The 18,276-nt window shown below is 34.6% G+C and overlaps 2 protein-coding genes across 6 annotated transcripts; one reads left to right on the forward strand and one right to left on the reverse strand.

The window, feature by feature from the left end:
• Nucleotides 1-1,916: 1,916 nt before the first annotated feature.
• On the forward strand, nucleotides 1,917-16,937 carry LOC126689277 (ribonucleoside-diphosphate reductase small chain A). Of its 5 annotated transcripts, none has more exons than XM_050384421.1 (9): nucleotides 1,917-2,264; nucleotides 13,547-13,707; nucleotides 14,200-14,248; nucleotides 14,338-14,464; nucleotides 15,060-15,125; nucleotides 15,230-15,346; nucleotides 15,543-15,705; nucleotides 15,832-15,902; nucleotides 16,534-16,937. In XM_050384421.1, the coding sequence occupies exons 1-9, from the start codon at nucleotides 2,096-2,098 to the stop codon at nucleotides 16,646-16,648; spliced, it is 1,038 nt and encodes a 345-aa protein (XP_050240378.1). In that variant the 5' UTR covers nucleotides 1,917-2,095; the 3' UTR covers nucleotides 16,649-16,937. The 5 variants fall into 5 exon arrangements, 4 of the variants coding, with proteins under 4 accessions (XP_050240378.1, XP_050240377.1, XP_050240375.1 ...); XR_007644453.1 differs by lacking the exon at nucleotides 1,917-2,264 and adding an exon at nucleotides 11,820-12,196 and having other exon boundaries at nucleotides 14,200-14,258; nucleotides 14,300-14,464; nucleotides 15,832-16,336; XM_050384418.1 differs by lacking the exon at nucleotides 1,917-2,264 and adding an exon at nucleotides 11,822-12,196 and having other exon boundaries at nucleotides 14,200-14,258; nucleotides 14,300-14,464.
• On the reverse strand, nucleotides 4,623-8,082 carry LOC126689278 (endo-1,3;1,4-beta-D-glucanase-like). The gene is made up of 7 exons (XM_050384422.1): nucleotides 7,859-8,082; nucleotides 7,311-7,332; nucleotides 5,964-6,093; nucleotides 5,628-5,718; nucleotides 5,409-5,498; nucleotides 5,225-5,325; nucleotides 4,623-4,861 (listed from the first exon to the last, which is right to left on the reverse strand). The coding sequence occupies exons 1-7, from the start codon at nucleotides 8,004-8,006 to the stop codon at nucleotides 4,721-4,723; spliced, it is 723 nt and encodes a 240-aa protein (XP_050240379.1). The 5' UTR covers nucleotides 8,007-8,082; the 3' UTR covers nucleotides 4,623-4,720.
• Nucleotides 16,938-18,276: the final 1,339 nt, after the last annotated feature.

Below are 18,276 nucleotides of genomic sequence, written 5' to 3' on the forward strand. Positions count from 1 at the left end.
GTACCGTTGCCTACCTACCAGCCCCCAAAACTCCCGTCCTCTGTACTCACAATCCGAAAAAAAAAAAAAAAAAAAAAAAAAAATCCTGACCAATTTTTTCTTTCTTCATCAGCTTTAGTTTTGGAACTTGGTGATTGGTGAGTTTTCTTCTCTTTCTTAAGCATTAGACATTTATCTCTTTTTAGTGTCTTTTTTTTTTTATTTTCTCAACTATCTACACCTAAATATTCACATGCTCTTTATATTTTCATAGATTTTTAGAAAATACATGATTGAAGGCATGGGGAGATTGTTTGTGATGGGTCTTGAAGGGAAGATCTAAAGTTGGAGGCAGTCAGGCAGAGACAGTAGACATTACCACATGGGTGACCCATCTTTGCACTTCGTGAAGACAAAGTTTCTAAGGTAAAATTGTTTTGATTTATTACCTATTTTTGATTAGTTAGATATCATGTGGCTGTGGATGTGGCCGTGGGTGTTGTTAAATTGTTTGGTTTATGTTGTGTACCAACACTTGTGTGTTTAATTTTTGTTTTTGTTTGAGGGGTTATTATTAATTAAAGTCATATTAAAAATGGGTTGTATGTTTAAATTATAGTGGAAATTTGTTTTTTCTTGAGTATGAATAACATCCATATAACTAAGTAAAAATTTCTAATTAAAATTTTATTTTTTAAACTTTTTTCAGGTTAATTTTTGAGTCATATTCTTAAAACTAAAAGAATTATGAGCAAATGAAAAACAATTGATGTATTCTTTAAGAAAAAAGATGTTAGCAATTCAGAAATTAGGATACCTGTGGCTGTAGAAACAAATGTTGATACTTCGATACCTGATGAACACCCTGACCCGTCCAAATGTTCAAGAATTCAATCTGAAGAGAAGATTGTGATCCAGGATCACGTAAACAAATATGTGAATTCCCTATCAACAAACAAGATGAAATCTGACGAGCTTATCTTAAAGAAGGTCCATATCAACCTAAAAATATAGACTATCTATACAACGATGATACTCATCGTCATCGATTTCAACCTTCATGGTTCGAATCGGTCCCCCATGTAAAAATTCCTGGCTACGCCCTTGCTCATAAATATAAACATGACTACAAATATGAACTAACCTAAATCTCATTGCACTCGAAACAAAATCTCAATACCTGCCAACAACTCACTCTTACCGTCTTACACACCCAAACCTTAACACCAAAGGGCCAACTTGGACAAAGTTTCATTGGGGGAGGATTTCTAGCCTAACAATGTTATATACAAAACAAATTTCACATTTTTTTTTCACTCGGTGTAAGATCACTTTTACATAGAAATAGAATTACCACTAACATCACTTTTATTGTAAATCAATCACAATTCACAAGTAATCAACAATTATAAAATTTATTATGTGATCGTTTGGGTACCGATGAAATGCAGTGCATTTTGCGTCTATGTTTCTTTTCTTTTTTTTTTTGAGCCGTGATTTTCTGTGGCTGTTGGTTGTCTAGTGGGTCCCGTGCACTGTTCACGGGACCCACAAACCTCTTTTTTCAGTAACTTTTTCATTAAAAATGGGTTCCACAACACTATTTACATTTAAAAATTATTTTGTTACAGTACTTTCAGTTTTCAGCGATATACAAACGCACCCTATATATCAAACTTATTCTTCTCACAAAACAATCATACTCTAAACATCTCCATAAGAGATCTCAAGGAGGATCCCACTTTTTAATGGAACAAGGAGGTCTTAGACAAGTGGCCCTCCACCCAACACACCCACATTGCTTTGAACTAGGTTAGGTCGAGCCGAGTTGGGCTCAAGTCCATGTGAGCTGAGCCGTGTCTATCCAATGTTTAATAATCTTTTCTCAAAAAAATAAAAAAATAAAAAAGAAAGAAGAAGAAGAAAGAAACATCTCGAGAAAGAAAGTGTTACAGCTAACTACTGTGGGTTTGTGGTTCACTTTCACGGTTTCACCATCTCCAATTTCAACCCCTACTGTCGGTTTCTCTTCTCTTTCTTTGTGGGTTTTTGCAGGGTTTATCATCTCAAACCCCAATATATCATTAGCTTCAAATACACACACATACGCATAAAAATGGGGTCTTTGGAAAATGGGGTTGAGAAACTATCACTACAAGACAGAGAAGAAGAAGAAGAAGAAGAGCCAATATTGAAAGAGCAAAATCACAGGTTTTGCATGTTTCCCATAAGGTACAAGCAGCTTTGGGAGATGTATAAGAAGGCTCAAGCCAGGTTCTGGACCGGTACTTTGTTAACCTTCTTGATTTTTTGGTACATGAATTCTGTGTTCTTTTTGTGAAAGTTTGGTTTCTTCATTTTAATTTGTGTGTTGTTGGAAGTTGGGAGAATAGAAAGCTGAACTGGTCTCTGTTCAACTTGTCATGTTTGAATTGAGTTTTAGTGTCATTGAATAAGGGACCTCAAATATCTACTTTGAATCTTTTGGTCCTTAAAACGCTTTGTTTACTATGCATCTATCAAAATATCACCAAGTTAGAACCTTTTGGCCCTGAAAGTTCATAGTTTAGTTGTTGAGAAATTCGAGGAGGATAAAGAAGAAGACTTGAACATTTTTGTATTGAATTGGTTGAGTTTCTAGGAAAGCATTATAAGGAAAATGAAAAATTCACCCACATGGGTTCTTTTTTCTGTTGAATAAATTTTATATAATCGTAAATCATTTGTTTCATATTATTTGAAGTGACAAAAAAAATTCATTAGAAGTGATTTATTTCAAAATATATAATCTCTAATTAAGTTTTTCAAAGTCCAAGTTGAGTACTTGAATATTGTAGTAGTTATATTTTTTCAAGTTTTAGAATTTAGGACCCATGTTTGGGATCAACATCATTTCCTGTTTTGAATCCTGTTCCTATATTTGACCAACCAAATGTATTAGAAACGCTGGCCTTAGTAATTGAAAAATGTTGAGAGGGTGTGTTTGTGTTTCTATGAATTTTAAAGCAATGAATGTCTACAATTTTTGTCTTGTTTCAGGAGGAGAAGTTACCCTATTCTTTCTATATATCAGATAAGGAGCTGTTGTGCCCCTTGGCACTTAGAGAAAAACAAAGGTTAGTCAAATGAAACTGACTATAGAAGAGTCACGCTTTAGCTGTTGCAATTGGATTTTCGTTATTGCTCTTGTTTTTTGAATGAGGCATTTAAAGGCTGAATTTGCCCTATTCTTTCTATATTTTTATTTTGTTTTGATAATTGATTTTGGATTTATTATCTCATATGCAAAGGTTTATGCTGTTGATTGAAGTTGTGGATGGGTTAGATAAATTAGGGGCAAATACATTATTGAAATGTCAAACAACATGATCATTCTGCAGCTTCTACCATCTGGAACTATTGGCTCTAATGTCAGGATGCAAGTATATGTTGAGTGATATGCACCGAAATAGAGAACTGAAGAATCGGGATTCAAGTTTAGAAACAAGATGTTCAACTTCTAGGTTGATATATTCCCCTCCCCACCTTGTCTCTTTTTTTTTTTTTTTTTTTTTGGAGTAGTAGATACACTGGAATAATGTAGTGCTGCAAAGCATCACTCTCCTCTTCTGAATATAGCAATTACTCTTTTAGTTGTGTTGGACAGTAAGCTGTGCCATTTCACCTCAAAACCAATTAATCATAAGGAAGACACACTCAATTCTTTTATGGCATTCGACATCACACCACACGGGCTTGTTTTTAGAGTGGTTGTAGGGAGTCAGATTGTGGCCCCCCCAACAACAATCCCTCCCTCACAATGACACTCTTGTGACTCGAACCCATGACCTTGGTTCTAATACCATTTGTCGGACCGTGAACTGTGCTATTTCACCTCAAAACCAATTAATGATGAGGAAGACATACTCAAATCTTTTATGGTATTCGACATCACATCACACGGGCCTATTTTTAGAGTGTAAGGAGTCAAATTGTGGTCCTCCCAACAAGTTGGAAAGAATTGCACCTTGTTGTGCCAATGTGTGACAAATATTATTAATTCTATAAAATTCATTGCTATTATCAGTTATCTCATTAATTATATCAACTTCATACACAAAATTTGTTTAAACCAAAGTCACTTCAGTTATAGTGTTTAAATATTTCATGTTTGCCATTTAGAATAGATGTTATTATTAATTTTACTCTCTCTCTCTCTCTCTCTACTATTTTTAAAAATATTTTATTACAAACATTACTTAGACTTTTACTCTTTGAAACTTAACTCGTGGTTAAACATGAAAGTATGACCATTGGAGTCCGGATTGTCTCCATCAGGATTATTTGTCTGCTTGTATTGACTTCACTTCTTAGGATGGCTTAGCATCACCACCAAGCTATAAAGAAACTCAACTCGTTATTATTACTTTGTTCTTAAATTCAATATCCCAGAAGTTTACTGGAGCCATGCTTAACACCATCGAACCCATTCAAGTTATTGGCTAGGATAATAGGAATGGGATTTGCATGACAGATTGACAGATATTTTGAACATGTACCAATGCCATGTCTATGGATTTTAGGGTTTAGGGTTTTTAGGAACACATCAACAAGAAAATCTAGAATTATGTCATTAATTTAATCCTATAAAAAAGACCCCAATCAAGATAAAAATCAAACTTATTCAAAACTCGAATAAAGCACAAAATCTAGGTCAAATCAGCACAATATCTGGTGTCTGCACCAGTGTACAAATCAATTTTCACTTGACATACTTGGTAAACCAATTTAACATGTCCAAATGAGACTCTTCAGCACTTTTTACAGCTGACTCATCCTCAACATTGTACTTTACTGTCCATCCATGAGCCACACCAGGGAATATTTTCACAAAGCTATCAAACTGAAAGATATAAATAATAGGAGGTTAAAAAAAAGGCCACTTAAGTTTTAACACGCAAAGCAGAAACTGAAAATCACTTCATTTTTGTTATGGGCAGAAGAAATAGTTTTTTCATAAAAATAACTAGAAATTTTACTCTACTTTGCTAATACTGGAAGAGATTATGCTCTCTCATTGTGAAAGACATTACGATGAATTTCATGTATGAAATTCAAGCATTTTACCCGGGCTTCATTAAATGCTGGAAATCTTATATGATGGAAAATTACTTTAAAATGTTTATAATTGGAACAAAATTTTTACAGTAATTAAACTAAAAATTGTGATGAGAGGATTTAAGGATGACCTTTCTTTAGGACTCACCTCAGATTTTGCTGACAACTTCTCTCCAAACTGTTTCAGTTGTTCCGGTGGGGACATATGGTCAATCTCAGCTCCCAATATAGCAATAGGAACTTTCACGTCTGAAACAATGAACTTTAACATCTAAGACAACATGCAATCTGTAACAAATATTTAGCATGAGCGTGAGAAATGGGATACTTGCCATTGATTTGATCTTCTGTGATCGGACCAGGATGCAAAATTACTGCAGCGTGAAGCTCAGTAGAACTTGCTAATTTCACTAATACCACCCCTGAAAAATATGCAAGCAAGCTAGATATGTTAGCAGATAGAGCACTTACGTTTACCATGCAAAAACCATTTTCAAAGATTTCAAGCAATAAGTTTCTTGTCAAAGTTGGATTGAAAGCAAACCACTTACCTCCCCAGCAAAAACCTGCTGCCCCAATGGCTGAAACACCTTTACTTCTTAGAGCTGCAATCACAGCTTTGGTATCCTCATTTCCTTTATCCTAGAAGAACAATTTGTTCAAATAAGCTCTAAGTGGTCAGGAACAGGAAGGTTCAAGTCATGCAAAACAAACGATAAATCATTCTATTTCAACTTAGGTCCCAAACAAAACATGCATAAAATGTGATAGTTTGTCAATTTGGACATCAAAGGCAAATCAAAATGGCCCACTGCTTGTTTTCTCGATTCCTGCACAATTTTTCATATGCCAATCCCAAAGATTAAACTGAAAAGCAAGATACTAACCACGTTGTGAACTTTTAACCATGAGTTTACATCAAAGTTAGGGTCATTGAAATCAATGATCGGATCACCATAGAAAAAATCAGGAACTACCACCAAGAATCCAGTTCCTGCAATTTTGTCTGCAAGTTTCCTTCACAGGGAGACAATGCATAATATTAATATTACATAATTAGGATTAACTGAGAATTAAATGCATGAATGTCTAGTACTATCTAGAACAAGAATTGATTTAGCTGGTGAATAAGATGAGTGTCTAGGAACAAAAGCAGCTCTAAGACATGGATGATTGCAGTTAGGTTCAATTCAAGAGCTTAGTAGAAGATCAAATATGATAAATCATGGTATGTGAAAAAAATTTGCTTCCACCATTTCAAACCACCGAGGACTTGATATTGTTACATTTGGCTCATTAACGTGTGAAGGACTACCAGCTGGTATGAGAAAAATCAAATACATAGTGAGGTAAAAAGAATATAAAGAAGAAGAAAAGAAATTAGTAAAGGGAAACTACGCTAAGTTTAGAGTTTCAGAATTGTGACCGGAACATCTTATACTGATGCTATGTATAATCAGAAATTAGAAACAAGTTCAGTTTAAAAGCCCTTAAAATTAGTAAAGGGAAACTACCAAAAAAACCTTGTGATATTTGCCTCTAAAACACAGAGATGCCTGAACTTAGAAATGTTTCACATAACCCCCTGTAGTTGTGTAAAATTTATGGGGTGATCTATACCAGTGTACGAAGTTTCCACTTTTGCAAAGTTTGTGAGAGGTGATTGGTAAGCAGTCTTACCGCAAAATTCAATGGTTGTGTTATACAGGCAAATTACATGGAATATTTCATAATCTCCCCTTTTATGTACTTGCCACTTTCATTTTTCTTATCCTTCTAAGAAATTATAGTCTGGAAGTTTAAAAACTCATTTTTATTCACTTTTCTTGAAATCATTATTCTCGTAATATTTGTCAGCCACATTCTCCACTCAAGCTTAGATCCTTTTTATGCTTAGCAATAAACTAGTACAGATCTTCTGCTAACTCATAGCATTATTGGCTTTAAATTTTCAATACAAACACAGGCTTTGTGTTGACATGCTAAGTTAGCTGGTCCTTTCAATATATATCTTATGTTTCTCTTCTTTTATGTCTTAATTCTCAATGTTAGTATTGAATTTTGTCACAAATCCCTATCCTCTTAATTTGAATTATAATTCTCTTCAAAGAACAAAGGCAAGCACCCAAATATGTAATTAGTTGCCTCTATACAGCACAATTGAACTCTTCAATTGAGCAATATAGCAGGTTACAATACTTGATCCAGTAAAAGAAACAAGTCAATAATAGTACCTTAAGTTTGGTGCTTCATACCCTGCAAAGAAAAGCATCACAAGAGGATGCAGAAATTAAATTGCAGCTCCAAGGAACATAATCAAATTTATTACAAGTTGTACAAGAACCATATAAACAGACCCAGATGGTTAAAAGATTTCTGATTGTTTATGAGCAATTAGAATTTTTTAGCAAAGATGCACCCAACATGTGTATCTCTTTTTAAGTACCTAACTATTTCCCCACGTGTATACTATGTAGTCTTCTTCTGTTCGGGGTATATGCATAAAGGAATCTCTTGGAGTCTCCATTTCAAATATTGTCTATTTCATCCATTTCATAGTCCACGTTAGATTTTACAAATCTAAGGCTGTACAATTTGCCAGCCCGAAGATAAAAGTTAGAGATTTTAAACCCGGATTTCATGGACCTCGTAACACTTTAAGAACCACTAGACAATTTTTTTTAATGATCAATAGACCCACTTCTAATTGTTTGAATTAGAATCTAGATATTCAAGAATATTGCAGCATAAATAGTAAGTTTGTAAGAAGATAAGTTGGTACCAAAAACATCAGAAATGAGAATGATGGCAAGCTTAGAATCTGGAGAGCCAGTGATGTAAGTTTGAAGGCCTCCAAACTCTTGGACAGTCCCTTCTCCACAGGTTGAGCTCAGCGTCGGTGGGTTCTCAAAGCACTGAGAGCTCGACATCTTTACAATTATCAATGTCAAAGTCAATGTGAAGTGAAGCTTAGGCTGCTTAGCTGAGATCTTATTGCAGAGATAGCTGAGATCTAAACAAACAAAAAAATGATTAATTTGATATTTGAGAAACGTCAGTACTTACGTAACACTTTAACAGGACCAACTAACATAAAATCTATGGCCCTACTTTTGTTTCCAAGAGTTCTAAATTTGTTATTTAAATTTATTTTATAATTTAGGAACAAACTTTAATATTAAATTTTGGGTAAAATACAAAAATCATATTGGAGAATAATTAGAGCCTGATTGGTTGTGTTGTTTAAATAACAGTTTTCGTTGTTTAAGCAACACAACACGTATTTCTAAAATACTTTTTCATCACACGTATTTTGACAACGCTTAAATAACACTACTAGAACAACATTGCCAAACAGACCTTTAAACTAATACCAAGGTATTAAGCAAAAATTAAAAAAAAATAATTAAAAAATAATAAAAAATAAATAAATAAAAAAAACCTAACACCAATCACGTTTTTAGTACTTCTCAAAAATATCTAATTTATTAAAAACAAAACGACAGATGGAAGTTAATTTCTAACAATTGTTTTATGAACTATGAAGGTAATGGTTTTTAGGGTTTTAGGGTCTTAGGGATTTAGACTTCCAAAGATCACAACAACAAGGAAAGCTTTAATCATGTCATAAATAAAATCTCATAACACCCTCAATCAAAATAAGAACCAAACTAACTCAAAACTCAAATAAGCACAAAGACAAGTTCAAATCAGCTTAACATCTGGTGTTTGCACTAGTGCACAAACAATTTTCAGTTTACATACTTGGTAAACTAGTTTAACATGTCCAAATGGGCCTCTTTGGCACTCTTGACAGCCGACTCATACTCAACATTGTACCTTATTGTCCATCCATGAGCCACACCAGGGAATATTTTCACATAGCTGTCGAACTGAAAGATATGAATAATATAAGAGTTAAAAAAATTCAACTGAATTATCATTTAGTACTTGGGTTTTGACAACAACAGAAACTGAAAATCATTTTTTTTTTTTTTTTAATGGGAAGAAGAAATAATGTCTTTCTCAATAATAATGAAAAATTTTACTTTTACTTGCTCTAATGATGCTGTAAGAGAATATGCTATCTCATTTTGAAAAACTTGTTTCGGACTATAAATTTCAAATTTATATTTCGAGGATTTTACCTAGGCTTCATTAAATGCTGGAAATCATGAACCAGATTCATAATTTTGTGACAGATAAAGCGAGCCAAAAAAAGTCCCTACTTTTTATGTCCCAAGAGTAATATGCTTACATTTACAATTATGCACTGGCCAGTTTTTCTCTCCTTTTGTCAGTTCCACCGCTTTGATTGTTCCATGCCATTTCAAGTGGTTTTTGCTTTTTACTAGTCACTACATGCGCGGCCTAAAGTTCCCTGCAAAAGCCTGCTCTTCTCAGCGGCACAAGTTCAATCCACTAGTCTTCCTTCAAGGTGGCCTATGCATCCAGAAAGCTATACATAAGAACTTGGCATCCCTTGCAAAATCAAATTGGAGACTATGACACTTTGTCCCACTTTGTTGTTGTGGAAGGGGTTGGATGATGACTTTGTAAGTACCTAAAAGTTATTTCATGAAAGTTTTTATTAAAGAAAAAAAAAAGCTACCTTGAAAGTTATTCCATTTTATTTCCTCTATGTCTTCTTAATACTTCTTCTTCTTCTTCTTCTTTTCTTTTTTATTGTAATTTTTGGTTATTACATTCCTTTTATGCCTTCTTCAATTGTTTCTTTTATAGCTTATTAAATAATACGGGTCACCAATCAAAACAACATATAGAGTTAGGGAGACAAATTAAAACAAATTAAAATACCTTCAAACTTTAGAGGTGTATTTTGTACTTGAGCCTATAGATTACAAACAAACTTAATCAAAACATCACAAATCATACTTATGGACTTTCACAAATTTCATAATTATAAACATAACTACAAATATGAACTAAGAGCACAGCAGTGGAGGCAAAATTTTAGCTATTTAGCTACACAAAAAGTTACTTTATCTATTTTACCTACACACATGCTGCAGCAGTGAATCTATTTTAACTTTCAACATAATAAAATAATATACACATCACAATAAAATAATATAACTACTATAATAAAATAATATATCTTATTAAAAAAAAAACAATCACAGCACCAACCACAACCACTCTATCATCAGCCACAACCATAGCCACAGCCACCACCACCACCACCACCATCGGTCCACAGCAAGGAAAAAAAAAAAAAAAACTCACAGCTCCACAAAACGTGGCACAACCACCGCCAACACAGCACCACAAAACAAACCCACTCTACAATCAGCCACATCCACAACCACCACCACAGCCCATAACAAAGAAAAAAAAATCAACCAAGCCCACACCCACCTGACCCACCAGGCAACACCCACACCACGGCAATCAAATTCACGCAACGCAAAAAAAAAAAAAAAAAAAAACAACCAAAGTTTGGATCAACGGAAAACCAAAGCAATGGGCGGAGGAAGGCAGCGGCGGCTTCAATGATGAAACCCAGAGCTTGGATCGACAAATGAAACCCTCGAAATCCAGAGCTTGGGTCTGATCGACGAGATGGGTTTGTTGGCAGAATGGGTGGGGAGATCGACGAGATGGGTCGGCGCCGGTGATGGGTCGAAGCTGGGCTAGGTCTGATCGGCGAGATGGGTTTGTTGGCGGAATGGGTGGGGAGATCGGCGAGATGGGTCGGCGCCGGTGATGGGTCGAAGCTGGGCTGGCGGTGGAGGATGAAGAGAGAAGATGAGGAAAGTGGAGGAAGAAAGAAGAAAGAAGTTCTGGATAGAGAAAATGGGAAATGATTATTTAATAAGAGAAGAGAGAGAGAGTGTGTGTAATAAAAATTTTTTTTTTTTTTTTTACCTGTGAGCTACAGTGCACATCTATTTTTAGATGTGCACTGTAGCTGAGGAGCTAAATCTTTTTAGATTTAGCTCCACTGCTGCATGATGATTTTTTGTGGTTGAGAGCTAAAAAAATAGCATTATACCTATATAGCACAACTGCTGTGAGTGCTCTAACCTAAATCTCATTGCACCCAAAACAAACTCTCAATACCTGCTAACATCTCACTCTTACACGACCAAAACCCTAAAACACCAAAGGGCCAATTTCAACAAAGTTACCTTGGGGATGATTTTGAGCCCAGCAGTGTACATAACAAATTTTTTTTTTTTTTTTTCACAATTTAAAGTGTTAGATTGTAATTGGTGTAACATTACTTTTATATAGAACCATTATTGACATCACTTTATTGTACATCAATCACAATTTACAATTTATCACCCTAACAATTATAAAATTTGTTATGTATCAAAATTTATTGTTCTCGCAAGATGATCATATTCTTAACATCTCGATAAGGGGTTTTAAAGAGCATCCCACTTTTACGAGAAGGCGGTCCCCACACACCCACATCCCTTTGAACTAGGTTAGGTTGAACCAAGTCGGGCGCAAGTCCTTGTTAGCTAAGCCTTGTCCATCCAATATTTAATAATCTTTTCTCTCCACACAAAAAAAAAAAAAAAAAAAAAAAAAAAAAAAAACATCTCGAGAAGCCCACTAGCTTCAGCCCACAAAAAATTCTTCAAAACTAGTAACACAATGAAGCCCATACCCCCCCCCCCCCCCCCCCCAAAAAAAAAAAAAAAAAGTGTTACAACCAACTATGACACCCAAAACGTCGTCGAAGAAAGGAACCCAAGCAGTCTATTTCAACTCCAACCCACCATGCACGAAACCAAACAAACATTAAAAAAAAAAAAAAACGCCAATAATTCACGGACTCTGTTTGTGGTTTCGCTTTCACGGTTTCACCATCACTAATTTCAACCCCTACTGTCGGTTTCTCCTCTTTCTTTGGGGGGTTTGTGCAGGGTTTATCATCTCAAACCCCAATATATCATTAGCTTCAAACACACACACATACGCACAAAAATGGGGTCTTTGGAAAATGGGGTTGAGCAACTAACACTACATGACAGAGAAGAAGAGCCAATATTGAAAGAGCAAAACCAGAGGTTTTGCATGTTTCCCATAAGGTACAAGCAGCTTTGGGAGATGTACAAGAAGGCTCAAGCCAGTTTCTGGACCGGTACTTTCTTAACCTTCTTGGTTTTTTTGGTACATGTATTCTGTGTTCTTTTTGTGACAGTTTGGTTTCTTCGTTTTAATCTGTGTGTTCTTGGAAATGGGCTTTTTTTTCTTTAATTTCTGTTTGTAATTCATGGTCTCGGGCACCTATGGTTTGAAAAGTTGGTTATTGCCGTTAAGACTTAGATATAGAAATGTTATTATATAAGTTGTTGTTTGAACCCCATCAATGGGCTGCGCATAATACGGATGTATTTTGGAGTTATCTCAGAATTATGTGTTTGTTTTAGAAAGCTTGTATTTTTTTTTTTGGTTATGTTTGAATTTGAAAGCAATTAAATTTGAATTGGGAATTCAGCATAAGGTTTTAATTTATACTTCGGTTAAGTTTTGCATTTTCTTTTGGCTTGTTTCTGTTATGTGTTGGTCATTTTTTGGAGAAGTTGTTCAATTATGTGTTTGAATTTAATATATCAAATTTGGTTGGGTAATTCAGTTATATGATACTCCCTACCCTACTTTTAAAATTTGAGTTTATGTTCTCATGCTTTTGAAATTACTCTCTTTAATGTCATTAATGGGGTCCGGCCATCCAGAACCTTACTTTAGATGAGTTGTAGTCTCAATTCATACCCTTTTGGGCAGTTCTAGCTATTGACTAATCAACAACTAGGACATATGTGGTGTTACAAATACAAGAATTTCATAATGTTTTTGGAGATAGATATTGATTTTGTGAAATTGCTGGTTCTTTGAAAGGAAGAACTGTAATTGAAATAAATATTTGGGTTATTGCATGTAAATATTCATGCATTAGTTTGGGAACCTTGGGATACGACAGCTGTTTAATTTATAGAAAATGTCATGTCATAGTAATGACAGACATTATTCATATGGAGATGTCTTGTTCTAATAGCACAGTCATTATTAAGCTGAGTGAATTCCTTTTGCAAGAATTACATCAGGAATCCGAATTTTTTCTCATGATGCTGTGCAAGCATTATAGAAAAATATCACTAGCGAGAAAGCAGGCATACCAAACTATGTAAATGTAAGCAATTATGGGCAGCAAGTTTAATGCACAAAATTGATGTATAGTGAAGACTGAAACTTTAATGTCTCAGACACAGAATAGTTACATCATTGGGACTTGCTTGTAAGTGCTTTAAACAAATTGTAAGATACTTTTGCTATGCCTGCAGTACCAAGAATAAGACAGGTAGTGACATTTGAATTTAAGATGTGTATGTGAGGCCATGAGTCCAGCCGTTATTATTTACCGGTTCAGGCAATGCACACTGTTTTTCTTTTTTTAAATGCATATTCTAATAACTTTTCATTTGACTTACAGCTGAGGAGGTTGATCTTTCCCAGGATATGAGGCAGTGGGAAACTCTGTCTGACTCTGAGAAACACTTCATTAGCCATGTGCTGGCATTTTTTGCCGCATCTGATGGGATTGTATTGGAGAATTTAGCTGCTAGATTTCTAAATGATGTTCAAGTACCAGAGGTGAGTTTCATGATCATGTTGACAGTAGTATTTTAACTTTGGTGTTCATTTTTTATGGAGAGAGTTACGTACATATAACCTCATAGGGGAACTACATTGTTGAGTTGGTTGCTTGTTCAATTGTGCGAATAGGATTGGGGACTTGCTATATAAGTTAAGGCATAACTTTTACGGTTAATCACCTTAAATTTCTTCAAAATCGTCAAGGGGCAGAGTGCTCTGTTATTCATGCCTCTTTTTATGCACAATTATGAGAAACTTGGGGAAAAAATCTGCCTTTTAAATGCTTAGTTCTGTGATGGTGTTTATATATTTTGGACATATAAAAATGTTTAGTAAAATCTGTATTCCGTTTTAAGAGATATAATGGGGATCAGATACCTCTGTCACGCTTGTCCCTTTAGTGCCTAAAGCCAAGTGGGGGTGCATCAGTATCACCTTTTACTTCCTTATTGTTGACCATCTAAAATCAAGGCTTTTCCTTGCTCTCAGGCTCGGGCATTCTATGGATTTCAAATTGCAATGGAGAATGTTCACTCTGGTAGAGCTTTGTAAGTGATATATGTGGGTTTCTCTCTATAAGCTAGTACAGGCTACCTGACTTAAATATGTTCTGCTGCCTATTTTCAGAAATGTACAGCTTGCTTCTAGAGACATATATCAAGGATTCAAAAGAGAAGCATAGATTGTTCAATGCAATTGAAAACATTCCTTGTGTGGCTAGGAAGGCTAAGTGGGCTTTAGATTGGATTCATAGGTATGTATGAAGTTTTGTTTTATATTTTTGATATCACTACATTTAGCAATTATATTTAAGGAAACCCTAATTCATTTATAAGGATTTAAAGTAATGTTGAGGATTTTTTTCTCCAATATTTTTTATGAACACTAAAATGAGCAGCATCCTTTACTCACATATCCAGGGTATCAAGCTCTCATATGATTACTTCCAAAAGGAATCTTACGGATAGTGGGTGTATGTAATTACTTGTCATCATGCACCGTCCTTTTTTTTGTGTTGTTGGGGGGGGGTGGGGGGTCACATTTGTACACTCCAAGCAACTAGATTCAATTTTTTCTTTCAAACAAGTACAAATGCCTGCTACAATAGAATGCTCATACCATGTGTTTGGGCTTTGATGCATACAATTCTCAAAAACTTAAATGTTGCCAGTGTAGTGGGATTAATGATGTGTTATATAAAATTTTCCATAAAAGGAAATGTAACAAGTATCAATTTATAAGGCCATTTATCTGATGTGTTTAGTTCTACAAGTTCTTTAGTTTTTGGAAGATTTTTCTCATTTTGCATCATACACAAGTAACAATTTCTCATTGTTCATCTTGTGCAGCTCCACCTTGTTTGCAGAGAGAATTGTTGCTTTTGCATGTGTTGAAGGAATCTTTTTCTCAGGAAGGTATTCTTCCTTAGAGATTATGGATATTAGGATATGATTGTCTTTCTTTTTTCCCTTGTTTGTTCTGAGTTTAGTTGTTTGTTTTGTTTCTTTGTGGTTGTCAGCTTCTGTTCCATATTCTGGCTTAAAAAGAGGGGAATGATGCCAGGCTTGACATTCTCAAATGAGCTTATTTCTAGAGACGAAGGCCTCCATTGTGACTTTGCTTGCCTTCTTTACAGGTTATTTTTGTCTCCTTTTCTAGTCTAATTGTCAAATTTTCACATTTGATGGCTAGAATAGAGAATAATAGTTTAGATGGTGTTTCTACAATAAATATTTGACCGAAATCAGAGGCATAGGTTTGGTCTCTTTAATGATATGCAAAGTAACAATTATAGGAAAGACAAAAGGTTCATTTATTGTTACTGCTTACAGTTTGTTAAGGAATCAATTACATTGGGAAAAGGTTCATCACATTGTACATGAAGCTGTTGAAATTGAGACGCAATTTGTGTGCGAGGCCCTTCCATGTGCGTTGATTGGCATGAATTCAATACTCATGAGCCAGTATATAAAGTTTGTAGCTGACCGACTTTTGGTATATTTCCTCAAATTTGTTTATTTCTCACCCATTCTTTCTCAGGGAATGGGATTAGGCATTTTTTGTTAAATAATTCTATGTTGATTTCTTTTTTTGTCAAATAATGTTTTTTTTGGTCCCCAGGTTTCATTAGGGTGCCAGAGGAAATACAATGTGGAAAATCCTTTTGATTGGATGGAATTTATTTCTCTGCAGTGAGTATTGATGAAAGCATGCTTAGGTTCTGATTTTATTCTTTAAATTAACTCAAGCAAAGGTTAAAAGTACTGCTGATCTCATTAGGATTTCCTTTCATTTTCAAGTAGGTTGTAACCCCTTGAGGGTGCCTCTTAGAAGGCTTTAACAGCCAGATATTTTTCTTTGAAAACCAATTGATTTATGGGTTTCCACCATCCCCTGCATTATGATAAAATATTAGGTCTATCATATTTTCGTAAGTATAATCATATCACTATTAGCACCTGCAGGGACCAATCAAATATTGGTCCCTGACGTAAATTATCAAACCATGTTTACAAGAATTGAGGTGTGAACAGCCAGACTTGATGGAAGTATGGGATAAGGCTTAAGAGCCACTTAGGAAGTCAGACTTATTTGAGTTGGTGATATGTTTGGCCAAAATAAACAGGTCAGACCATTTTTTCCCCCTTTCCTTCGGCATATAATATTTTGACTTTGAGCTAATGAATTCATAGAATGTGGTTAAGGTCCTGAAATTTGGTATTAGTTTGGTTATTAAAGTATAATAATAATCATACTGATTATGACATCTTGTACTTGGGTTCCGGCTTAATTTTCTTCAACTTTATTTGTTTGATTGAACAGAGGAAAGGCAAACTTTTTTGAAAGAAGGGTGGGCGAATATCAAAAGGCATCTGTAATGTCAAGCCTTCAAGATGGTGGAAAAAACTTTGTCTTTAAGCTGGATGAGGACTTCTAATCATACTTATCCCACTCCCTCAAGTATCATACAGATGCTAGAACTGGGCATCAAAATTTTGTTACTATTCTTCATGGTAACCTGTTGTGTATAACTCTATTCCAATTATAAGCAATTCAAAGGCATCATCAAGGCCTAGTTTAAAATTGTAATTTTTATTAGAAAAAAATTTTATTTGAACTTGTAAAAACTTGTCATATGTACAGTATACTAAGGTAGCGTGTCTTCTTATCTATGATTTTTAGTGGCTGTCATAATCAAAATGATGGCATTGATCTTTTTTTTTATAGATTGATTCTCTCAAGGTGGAATGTTTATGTCAGGCTGTTAGCACTTTGTTCGCACTAGGTATTTGTTTCTTTTGCTTTCGTCACTTGTCCAGATGATATTATTTTTGGTAGTGTCTAATACACACGATCTATTACACAACCTTTTCAACTGGAATCTTAGCTTGAAATCACGATTTCAATTTTTCAATTTAGAAAATAAACAGTGTATTGTGTGTGCAACAAGGCGTGTGCAGTAACGAACACTCATTATTTTATTTAGATATGGATATGGATACATTGTGCGTTTATGTGTGTGTGTGCACATTTCTGGACACCTATAGGGTGACAAATCACAAACCAAAGTCGGGATGTTCAAGTTACTAAGACTTCTCACTTCTAATAAATTGTAGTAATTTGCAAGTTTTAGAAAGATGTTGAAGGAATATGACATTCATGATCCCTTTTTGTAGTAAAGCTTTCATGAACTGTTTATTTTATGCTCAATTCTCATTGGAAAAGGAAGAGCATGTTCAGGATCAGATTAATTAATTCTCTATCGCCATTACAGGCTTTAATCTTAGTTGGGAGTTGTTAACTACACGTGGAAAGCTGAAGGTGGAGTTGAGTGCAAAAGCCTCATGTTGCTTAGCCATAAAGAACAAGGCGCATGCATTGCAAGTGCGCTTGTGATTGAAGTGAAAGCAACATTTTTAAATGCAATAGATGACTATTTCTTAGATAGATCTTTTTTTTTTTTTTTTTTTTTTTTTTTTTCCTGATTAAACCTTTAATACCATAAAAGAGACAGAGAGAAATACATGGAATTAAGGACTAGGAAATGGCACAATCTATAGAAAATTAATTTATCAAATTTGGGATTTACGTAGTTCATTCTCACAAATAGTTTTGATCTGTTAAACAAAGGTTTTAGGCCCACAATCTAAATTCTACATAGTTTATTTAATTTCTCAAATTATTTATTACAAGAAGTGGATATTTTTGGTTGGCGTTTCCACAAAAAGCTTGAAACTTTTTTTTTTGGTTGGCAATTCGACAAAAAGCATGCACATTTTGCATTATAAGTTGCACATAAACAAACATTAGTAAGCTAAAAAACAGAGGTGAACTTGGAGATCAAAATAGAAATTCTATGACCATCACACCAAGTTGTTTTTCTTTTTCATAACAGTTTATAAAAATATTTTCTAAAAGGGCATTCATTAATTTTTCCATTTTTTATTAGAATCCAAAATTTATGTTGCGGTGGCTTGTTTTTAGCCGTGAACTGATATGATGTTTGGATTTGAGGTGGCTTGTTTTTAGTTGTGAACTGATATGATGTTTGGATTTGAAGTTTCC

This window comes from Quercus robur, chromosome 6, assembly GCF_932294415.1.
Source record: "Quercus robur chromosome 6, dhQueRobu3.1, whole genome shotgun sequence".
Lineage (NCBI taxonomy): Eukaryota > Viridiplantae > Streptophyta > Magnoliopsida > Fagales > Fagaceae > Quercus > Quercus robur.

Coding starts and splice junctions, on each gene's coding strand:
- LOC126689278 (XM_050384422.1), bottom strand. CDS start 8,006: ATGTCGAGCTCTCAGTGCTTTGAGAACCCACCGACGCTGAGCTCAACC. Junction 5,326..5,408: donor CACAGAAGATCAAATCAATG/GCAAGTATCCCA, acceptor TCATTGTTTCAG/ACGTGAAAGTTCCTATTGCT. Junction 4,862..5,224: donor AGTTGTCAGCAAAATCTGAG/GTGAGTCCTAAA, acceptor TATATCTTTCAG/TTTGATAGCTTTGTGAAAAT.
- LOC126689277 (XM_050384418.1), top strand. CDS start 12,040: ATGGGGTCTTTGGAAAATGGGGTTGAGCAACTAACACTACATGACAGA. Junction 12,197..13,546: donor TCAAGCCAGTTTCTGGACCG/GTACTTTCTTAA, acceptor TTTGACTTACAG/CTGAGGAGGTTGATCTTTCC. Junction 15,347..15,542: donor TTTGCTTGCCTTCTTTACAG/GTTATTTTTGTC, acceptor TACTGCTTACAG/TTTGTTAAGGAATCAATTAC.